This window comes from Euprymna scolopes, chromosome 12 (genome assembly GCF_053919585.1).
Source record: "Euprymna scolopes isolate OS-2025 chromosome 12, ASM5391958v1, whole genome shotgun sequence".
In the NCBI taxonomy this organism is placed as follows: Eukaryota; Metazoa; Mollusca; class Cephalopoda; order Sepiida; family Sepiolidae; genus Euprymna; species Euprymna scolopes.
Genome location: NC_136493.1, coordinates 56,363,687 through 56,374,801, shown reverse-complemented (window position 1 = coordinate 56,374,801; position 11,115 = coordinate 56,363,687). Strand labels below are relative to the sequence as shown.

The following is an 11,115-nucleotide window of genomic DNA, read 5'->3' as shown; positions in this document are numbered from 1 at the left end:
ATAAATATAAGAGAAATTAACTGAGATTTACAAGATATTAAAAATATGTCAGAATTCATTAAAAAGATTGAAGTAATTTGATAATTAAAAATATTTTTAGTTTCATTGTTTTTAAAAGTATGACTTGAAAGATATCTAGCTCTGCACATTAAGATATGGAAGTTGAAAATCTGCCACAAGCAACATCATCCTTAGCAGAAGACAAAATTTCTGAATTCTATTTTAAGATAACCGGGAAATAGAAAAATATTTAGATCAGTTATTTTGAAAATATCAAAATGCTTCCTCCCTCCACCAGATTAGGCACTAATATATTTTTAGCTATAATGTACAACTGGAAATAAACAAAATAGATTTTTGCATTAACTTTTGATACACTATTACTTCTTTTTAGACTCAAGAAAATTATTAGCTTAGAAGCAATCAAACTAGAACAAAATAACTGGCAGGCACAAGTTGTATTACCATATTTCAAAATGGCCAAAATACATCAGGGCTAATAATGGAGATCAAGCTACAACCAATAAAATTTTATTCCCCACAGAAAGGAAAATAAGAGATATAGGTGATTCTAAAAGATTAAAATGAAGCATAATACTGAAAATATATAATTTTAAATATAAGAAAATATGGATGAATACAGTACTATCTTTTGTCGTAGAAATAAATAGATGAAAAAGTAATATTGAGCACTTTTATGTTTTTTTAAGAAATGCACTGAAAACTAATGAAGAGGGAGGAACAAAAACTGACAAAATCTGCAGCTGAATGATGGCTGCATAAAATATAAAATATAGAATGAAGAGATTTGTTAGCAAAGAGTAGAGCAATTGGTGCATTCCTTCTCAGTTTGGAAAACCGGCAACTGAAAAGCTAAACTTACTTCAAGGCACACAGTTTAGCAAGTTGCTCAGATGCAGGCAGACAAATATGGAAACATGAGAAAAGAATTATTCCGGCCGACTGCCTCAATCAACACTTTGTTTTTCCTCAGTTTAGTTTTCGTTTTAAATAGTAACTTTTTTTGTAAATATATACAATAACAAAAGATAGGACAACACATACTTCACAAGTATTTCCTTAACAGGAACAATGACAAAAAAAAAAAAAAAAAAATTATGTTGGTGTGGTTGTCTTTAGCAAGAAATGACAAATTTAACAGTTCAGAAAAAGGAAGGAATCAATGCTTTTACAAGAATGGAAATTCCAAGTGATATTTTTTAAATAGTTCAGCACAAATATGACCAAGTGAGCAAGAAGCAAACTTAAAAAAAAAAAAAAAAAAGTGTAATTTAAAAATGCTTATATCCAAGAATTAAAAGTATGAACAAATTTGGCAGCCATACTTTTTAATCTGCTGCTAATGCCAAACTGTCAAGAGATTTCTTTTCTAATTAGTTTTAGAAAACAAAAAAGAAAAATTACACCTCTTATGAAGTGCATATGTGTTTGCTGATAGAAGATTGTAAGACATACCCGTAAAATTGAAGAATCTTTCTTCATCAGCTTAGTTGCGTTGATTGTGCAACTAGACCTTTCTTCGAATTTGGCAGCAGCAGCAGAAAGAGACAAATACAGACAAGATGTTATCAAGAAAAAGGAGGAGGGTCATAAGAGAGAAAGTTACTTTTTTGTCTTAAGGGTAGAACTAAAAGCAGCAAACGACACAAAAAGACGTAAATTTTGAAGCCAGCTAGACACCATTTTTATTTTTTGGTTAGAGTTTGGTGGTAGGCAGGGATGTATTCCTGTGAATAAAAGGTTTCAGTGGAGTTGAACTATTCATCAGCTGATTAGGAAGGCACCAACATAAATATTACATCACTAGTAGGGAACAAACCACACTCACACAAAAGGAATATGTTAACTTTCTGTATCTTTAAACGGTCATTTTTGTGGTGTGTGAAAATATAGGTGAATTCATAACAATGTTGGAGAAATTAAAATTGCAGAAACTGATGTATTATTTCTTCTTTTTTTTTTTTTCACTGAACATAAAAGAATCTTTGCATCTTGACATGCTTCTATAAAGAGGTTTGTCGTGATGGTCAACAAAACTATCTTCCAAAATTCAACCAGTTTTTTTAAGAAAAGAAAAAAAAGTTTCATTTTATCAGACCCCCTCCCTCCCATTATGTTAAATAAGCAAGTAAAAGAAAATGATTTCTTAAAGTCATGCTTTACCCAGTTGCAACTATATTTAGTAGTTAGTTGCATGTTGATTCTTCTCTTATATTCCAGCTTAAGTTAGGATAATTCTGGATGAACAAGAAAATTCTGATGTATACTTACAATGTTGTTTTATTTAAGATAATATAAATAAATAATTTTTTTTAAGTGTGCCAAGATTATTGTTCATATTTAATTCAAGGATTCTTCCCAATTTAAAACATTAACAGCTTCTGGTATTAAATAAATTTTTTGTATTAAACTTAGCTTTACAAAAGAAGGCAGATTATGTTTATACCATTTTAAGACATTTCAGTGCAATTATAATCTTTAATAAGAGTAGTGTTTACACGTCCTATTATATGAATAGATTAACAAGCTACAAATTCCCCTAAAATATACTGCAAAACAATTGTATTTAAAGAATAAATTAAAATCTGAATTGAATAAAGAAATTAAAAATGTTTGTTCAAAAATTAGTTTTTTATGCTTTCTACTCTGCAAATGTTATAGCAGTCATTTTTTCTGTTCCTCCTACATCAGATTAAGCTAAAAATATGGACATCAAATCTGTAAGTATGAAGAACTGTGGCATGAAAATGATCTAATGTAGATTCAATCAGACGGATGAAATTAAACCATTAGGGAATGGCAAAATCTGACAAAATGCTCTTGTAGTCACATATTTTAAAAATTTTAAATTAAATTCAGACCTCAGAGGGAAATAATAATGAAAAAAAAAAAAAACATGGTGGGGATGGGGAAAGAGTAGGGGAAGGGTTAGTCTTTTTGTTTTACAAAACAATCCTCTCAAAGAAGCCAGCAGTTTCAGGGATTCAGATTATGCTAGTCACAGGTTTCTACAAAAATTCTTTTTTTTTTTTTTGGCTTCACAAAGATTGGTACTTAGGTTCTCCTTTTTGTAAGTGTACTTGTATTTTTTTTATTGTTATATTTGCAGTAAAGAACCAACAAGCTTAAAAAGTGCTGAGCCAAAAACCGCCATTTTCTTAAAATTATCCTTCTTTCTGGCAATAAAGTTCTTTTAATGATTTCAGTTCTTCTATCAAGGTTTTATTTTGGTTTTCAAGGACAGACACACGATTCTCCAAACATTTCACATATTCTTTTTTCTTCCGCCGACATTCTGAAGCAGCTTCTCTGAAAAAAATCAAAACATTTACAATTTCAAATTTGTGAATTTTAATTTCAAAAATATAGCAATACAAGTAGACACTTGCATTAAAAAATGTGGTAATAGTCAGCTAACATACTTCCTAATTTCCAGTTAATTCTGTAAAAATTTAGAAAAAGAAATCCAATAATGGAATAATGTACAAAAAAGAGCGAGAACTGATATATTTGTTTATTGGCCCCTTTCCATTTTTAGACTCGATAGCTTTATAACAATGAATATGCATGAATACACACAAATATATACAAGTTATGAAAATATATGGCAATTAAACTACACAGAATCTTCCACAGGTTTTGCCTGATGATTCTCTATGGGGGATGAAATGTAGAAGATTCTGTGTAGCTTAATTGCCATATTTTCATAACTTACTACTCATGTATTGAACACAAAATAAATACTGAAAATCGATACACAAAATATTTCTTCTATTAACTTTCTGAATTTTTGAGATGATGATTAAAAATGTGTATTTGGATTATTGTCTGCAAGAACCCATGGCGCAGTGAATAAAGTACTTATTAAAATTCACTGGTAAGTTACACTCTTCTGGAGGTTGAAGGTTCAATCCTCAATGCAAGTAACACTCAAAATATAATAATTGCAAATTACTTAGAATTCATACCCAGTAATAGCTGACAAAATGACAGCATGTTACCCCCGTGGATTACATAAAGGGTTCTATTTGAAATTCTGTGAAGATTCTCAAAGTTTGACAATGTGCATTGAAAGAAGATTGGACGCTACATCAACGAAAATGTGAAAATAACTCAAGATGAGACCAGTAGTTCATATAATCCAAATACAAATTATATCTCTTCAAGTGGATACATGAAATATATGAGACTGTTGTTATATTTTAGCAATATATAAGCAGTTATGAAATGTTGCTTATTTTTGTATATTAATTTTCGCTTCCTAAGCGGTGAAGAAGAAAGAGAAATTACCTCCCCATTATTTTTGTTTTTGAGTCATCCCCTCCCCTTTTTCTGATGGGACATTTTTATTTATTTTATTATTTTTATTTATTAAATAGTTAAACATTTTATAAATATTTTTACATGTATAAATTATATCTATGGACACGTGTTTCTGGGTACCATCCATCATCAGCATGGAGCATCAACAAAGATCAAACTCACGACTACACTATCAGCAGTCTAGCGTTTTATCAATGAGCCACAACACCTTTTCAGACTTCATGCGCATATATATATATATATTTTCACACACACATACATAATGATAGAGTTATTGTTTACCTGTTTTTTAATAAACGCAATTCTCTTTTGCGTGCTGCTTCTTCTGATAACTGTTGAGGGCTGGTAATTGCATTTCCGGTGGCCATAACCACTTGAGGGAGGGAGGTGGCAATCTGATATGCTTGAACATTTGCACCACCAACTGTAACTAAAAAAAAAATGAAAAGGATTTAAAAGAGGAATGCAAATGATTCTACATTTTTCTGAAACACTAATTTCTTATTCTCAAACATTTTTTTCTGTGATAAATTTTATTTTGCTAATTTTTTTTTTCATATTTTATCTCTTATCTTTTTAAATGTTTGTGAAGGTTTTTCAAGATTTAACTGTTATTTGTAACAACTTGAACATTCAAGCAAAATGCGAGCCACACACAAGAATCCTTCAATTTTATTTTTAATTCTTTGAACTGACTGTTGACAAGACAACTGTATGTGATATTTTGGTTTAACAGCACATATTTGTGCCATGCAGTGTATTTTTAAAATAGTTATTTAATAAATTTTGAAAAGTTAATTGCATACTTAGTTTCTCTTATACAAACTGGAATCAGTACATCACCTGGAAAGAAACTATGCTGATGAATAAAGTAGATTTTGCTTAAAAGTTATTTTATTAGTTAGTCTTGCGGCTTATTCAATGTGTTGTGTCAGCCCTTTGATTTCCTCTAATGCCCACATGACTGGGAAGCCATATTAGGATTACCACTCTGCCAGTGGCCAGACAATGGCACTTTTCCAATATTTTATTGAGCCACCAGTGAAGAGATTATTGAAATGAAATCTTACATTGAAGATACATTGAACTAGGAGAGAAAGTTTGTATTAGAAAAAGTGAAGAGTTTACATTAATACAAGATACAGATGCTGTCCAAATTCAACATAATTCAAAAAATATATATATACAGAAAAATTTATATATATATTTCTTTTTTAATTTTCTTCCTTTGAAGATTATAATGCTGGGTATGGGGCAGCCAAACCTACATTGTCCTGGTTTTTATTGAAATGAACCGATAGCTCTTTTTAGTATCCTCATTGTTCCCTTAATATCCTCGTTGATACCTGTCTGGATCTCTATTGCATTTGGTTCACCAGGAATATTAGATAGGACTTCAGGTTCTTCTTCATAAGCTCTGTAGCACCTCTAATAACTGGTATGATTGATATCTCCCTAAGATTCCAGTTTCTTTTCATATCATACATGAGACCTTGAGATTTGGTTTGCTCCTCCCTTCCAGCTCTGTTCAGACCTCCATCATTAGGGACACTCACTTCAACCAAGGTTGCAACTCTCTCTGACTTATGCATCCATCACTGAACAAAAATGTCATATTTCAAATATCATGTAAATTGATCAAGTAGTGTTTTTTATATAGAAAATAATTTTATGATATTAAGTGGTTAATAGTAAATCATAGTCATTACAAAGCTGACTTTGATCTCGATCATTTGAATTAAGTTGTCTTCTTTTATTTAGAGGGTGAACCAAGACACACCACCATTGCTTCCTCATAAAATTTCATTTTCTTAGTAAAATTTACCAATTTACATAATTTTTGGAATATGACATTTTCATTCCATGACAAGTACATATATCCTGAAGATTTTTCTGTACTTTTGTTTTTTTTAATTAGGTTGAATTCTGGATAAGAAGACAAGCTATTGGCCTATCTTGAGTTTTTATGATAAAAATTTACTGCAGTTTTAGTAATCAAAGGAAACTCACACTCATTTAAAAAAAATAAAAATAAAAAGTTTACCTGGAATAAGGAACTGTCCATCAGGACCTTGAGCATACTGTACAATGGTGGCAGTACCTGGGGTGGCACTGGCACCTGATGATGGATTTGCATTAGTCATTGTTAACGTCTGTAAACCTTGTCCCGCAATGGCTGCGTCTGGGTGAGTAGTAATTTGGATGCCACCAGATTGAACTATAGCTGAAACATAAAAACATTCGATACTCAAAATCAAGCCATCAGATACAGATTGTATTAAATTCTCAAACTATTGACAATTATGTAGTCATATAAAATGTCTAATTTGTAAACAGAAAATACTTTCTATTTTTAATATGAAAGTTTAAAAACAGAGTAATTGACCAAAACACAATCCATTAGAAAAACTGACCACAAAATGTTAATATTGGAAATAAGGACACTTAAATAGTATGGAATTGTCATAGAAAAAATTAAATACTAATTATCGAATGGAACACAGATTTGACTTTGCATAACCTAAGTAAGTGTTATAAAAAGCATTCAATAGAAACAAATACAATATAAAGAATTGTCTAAAACAAATAAAAAACGAATTTCTCTCAAAGAACAAGAACCAAATAGTTTGATAACAGACAACAAGGTGCAACTCAAGTATTTAGTGCATTCAAGTTGCTATACTAAATGCATGCGTGCGCTTCAAAATGGTGTGCACACCATGAAGTCACTGAGAAGTGAAGAAATACACAATTTCATCATCAGTTAAGATTTGTGTATACAGTTTGAAACTTGAATATTTATCTAAAATAAAAAGCTAAAGATATGGAAAGTTATTGAAAACCTTTCATCAAATGACCTCTTTCGAATATTATTATATTTCAGGCTCTCGTTTTTATAGTTACCCTTAAATTTCATATTTCTTATTTATTTTTCAATTGTTGATAATTTTTAAATAGTTTAAAGGCTTAGAGATTACAAAAATGCAGAAATTGATACCCTAATATGGGATAATAAAAACCCAATTTTTTTAAACGAAAAGTTTTTTTTTAAACCAGAAATTAGAAGCAAAGTAATTGCAACAATAATCAATAAAAATGATGCTATTTCCAGTTGAATGGAGCAAACTCCAATTTAAAGAAAACCAAAATAAAACGATACATTTCAAATATGAATCAAAAATAGATAACATAACCCTGGAATTATTAGTGAATCAGAGTTTAATTATAAGACCTTTTAAATGGTACAAGAATTATAACCAAATTTGATAGCTTTTTCACATCAAAATCTAAATGTTTGATCTGATTACCTACAACATATTTTTATATTCATGAAACTAGCAAGTAAAACTTGGGTTATTATTGTAGGAATTACATTAGAAAATACTTTGCAATAAAGAAATCTACAAATGATGAAAAAGTACATTTGCTTAGTTTGAGATGCAAATTAAACCAAAGATTGATGCAAATAAAAAAGAAATATACTTTTTCAATCCTTTAAGAATTGTTTTCACGATGAAAGTAAATTTTGCAAATAAACCTGATTTCCTAAAATTGTTTACAATTGGAGTAATTTTAATTCAAACATTGATATTTATTCTTTTAGAGATTTAGTTAGAAACTATTTACTTTGACCAAATTAAATGTTGGAGAGTCTAAAGCAATGGTTCTCAACTTTTTTTTAATCATGCCTTTCTTTTCTTTTTAATGTATTTTGGTGAACCCTTATAGCTTATTTTATTTTTCAGTAATGTAAAGAAAACCAAAGAACATATACCAACAGTTTATCTTGAAGGAAGACTGAACTGATATAAATGTTACATGTACCATGGGAGTCCACATGGACCCCAGTTGAAAACAATTGGTCTAAAGAATGGTCATTTTGGTAGTAACAATTAATTTTAACAATTTAAAGTTTTAACCTTTTATCATCACAAAAGAAATTTGCTATGGTTATACGATTTAGACATTTACCATTGATTAATTCTGAAATTCTTTTTCTATAAAGTTTTTTTAAATAAGTTATCTTAATTTTTTTAATGCAGACAATACTAAAATTAAAGAATATGTATCAAGATAAAAATGACAGTCATTAAACAAAACCAAGAGATTCAAATTGTAAACATGAATGGAAGTGGGTACTTGCAGGTAACACACATGAAGTTGTAAAACAGTCCAAAGGAATGAGTGAAACATGCAAGCACAAAATTATGTTAGAAGATCTACAAATTAATGTTTTTAAAATATCTAGACATCTTAATCATTACTATATTGAATAACAATTTAAAATTCTTGGAATTTTAAAACCTATATTAAGGTCATTAGCAATAAGCAAACGCTTAATTTTTAAGTTATATACTTTACATAAAACCCTAAGAACCACATATTCTTTCTTTAATCTAACAAATACTGAAATCTATTCATCATCCTTGACCAGTGTTAGCACAAGTTACAATGAACAGCTTAAGTAAGACTATTAGCAGATTGCTGGCTGATCCTTGGCTTGAAAGATCACTAAGATTATATTTTGTATACTTGAACCAAGTTTTCTTGTATGGTTATTCATCTAAGGACTGATGCTAATTAAGTATATAAAATCATTTGAACAAGATAAAAACACTTCAAGATTATTTTATATAACTATTATGAAGTTGGTAAAAAGGGAAAGGAAGCAGACATAATAAAGGCATGTTATCAAAATCGGAAATTCACAACAAATGAGGAGGGAGGGGAAAAGTTAGGATCTCACAATTTTCAGCAAACTTGACAGGCAGAATAAACAGCCTAGGTTGGAGACAAGCTGGTATTCTGCTAAATTCATAAAGAAAAACATACAAGTCATCAAAAAATAAAAACAAGAATAGAATATATTCAGTTATATTTAGATAATCTAAACTTGAACATAAACTTCTTGAAAAGTGGCATTTTGTTCATCAGAAGACTAAGAATCTATAATTAGTTTTAACGTAATTATTTTTTGCTTATCAATACTATCTAAATAGAGTAATGTAACCATTTTACTAAGGAACCAAAATATAAATTCTGATTAAAAGACGTGTATATCCATTGCATTTAATTAAAAGACTTACAGAGAAAAAAATCTGTTGGTGAATACATTATAGAGAAAATTATGATACATCCCATCACCAGAAATATAATAATTAGTAACCAAATGTAATTGAAAAATATCATGCATCGATAAAAGTGACAATTAGAAGAGCAATCTCTCAAATTTTATTCCAAAGAAAACTTATTTTCTAAATGCTGCCAACCAATCAGCCTGTCTCTGCCTGCAGGCCTGCTTGGGAAAAACACCTCACAGGTAAATTATTCAGCATAAGTTGATGATGTATTATATATTACACATACTTACATACAAAATCATTTTAGAAATATATACTTACGCAAACCATCCATCTGGTTGTAGACTAAAAAGTGAAGGAAAGAAGAAAAGGAAAAAAGAAAAAAAAAATCAAGAAGAAAATAAAAATAAACATTCAACAATGTTTGAATTACTTTTTCTTTTGTTGATATTTTTGTTTGACAAGGTTTCAGGTTCCAAGACGGAAGTTTTCTGATTATACACATCTAATAACATGAAGTGGGATTAATGCTACTTGAAACAATGCATGTACATATCAGAACAAAAGAAAAATCAACTTACTCCACAAAAATAGCCACACTAAATGAATCTGAAGCATCCATCTTAAAATTGACTGCTAATATACAAGTAAGCCATTTTCAGTTGAGGCATTAGCATAAAACATTAGTATGATCCCAAAATATTTTTTTCACAATTTATAAACTATTAAAAGGCTATGGTGTTTTGGAGTGTATTTGTACACAAATAAAAACATGTGACTGTCTGACAAAAAGGAATAGGCAGCATATACATTACTAAGGCAGTAGCTTTTTATGTCAAACTAGTACTCATATAAATTTAAAGAATTTTTTTTCCTAAGTGAGCTTCTTTTTTTTTTTTGGTAATCCACAAAAAATTAGACAGCACAAAAATTGTTTTTGCTCAAAGTAAATAATTTCTATTAGTTTTTGCCAATTAAAACAATATATGAATATAATCATCGTAGTATTCTCTTTCATTCAAATACTAAGGCATATTTCTTTTCACAAAATTTCAAATATTTTTCTCCATATTAGCTATAAAGCAGTAGAATATATGTAAAGATGGAAGTAGACATACCTAGATACTATACAAACACTGTTCAAGGAGAAAGTATAACTATTAATATAATTATATAAAGAGAAGCAAAGATTAGATACAAAAGATTTTAAATTTTGAAAACTATCAATTTTTAAAATAAGTTAAAAAATCTATTCAATTATAATGAAAGCAGAAACTAACTTAAAATTAAATAGAATGAAATATCAGCTATTTTTCTGTTACTGCTCATTTTCATTAAGAATAGAAAAATTAGAATAATAAAAAGAAAATTACCTTTTCACAAATATTTAAAATTAAACTTAGTTTTTGCCACCAAAACTTAATGAGCCCTTACCTGATTCAAATAGGAGTATTGTAGAAATGTAATAAGCTCATCCTGTGTGATCGGAAAAGCAGGGTAGTGAATAAGAATTATAATCTAAATGGTAATGAGATGTAAATAAGTAGGTGGGAAGGTGATACAGTTCGTATTTGAAATGTGATTGGTTGCTTTGACAATTTAGAGTTTGAGTGGAAAATAAAAAAAAAAACATCTCTTGTTGGAGTCATTCTTTATTATTAGGTTGGTGCAAAAACTATCGTTTTCTCAC

At 29.3% G+C, this 11,115-nt stretch overlaps 1 protein-coding gene across 9 annotated transcripts in view; it reads right to left on the bottom strand.

Annotated features, from left to right (window-relative positions):
• Window positions 1-1,963: 1,963 nt before the first annotated feature.
• LOC145291302 (cyclic AMP-responsive element-binding protein 1-like) overlaps window positions 1,964-11,115 on the bottom strand; it is a 32,237-nt gene continuing 23,085 nt past the window's right edge. For 5 of the 9 annotated variants that reach the window (XM_080136993.1, XM_080136994.1, XM_080136995.1 and 2 more), the window contains 3 exons: window positions 6,389-6,568; window positions 4,627-4,774; window positions 1,964-3,330 (listed from right to left, as the gene is read on the bottom strand). In XM_080136993.1, coding sequence (XP_079993119.1) covers window positions 3,186-3,330; window positions 4,627-4,774; window positions 6,389-6,568 — 473 coding nt within the window. In that variant the 3' untranslated portion in view covers window positions 1,964-3,185. Of the gene's footprint in view, window positions 3,331-4,626; window positions 4,775-6,388; window positions 6,569-9,746; window positions 9,771-11,115 lie in introns of all 9 variants that reach the window. The other 4 variants (XM_080136988.1, XM_080136990.1, XM_080136989.1 and 1 more) reach the window with 2 other exon arrangements.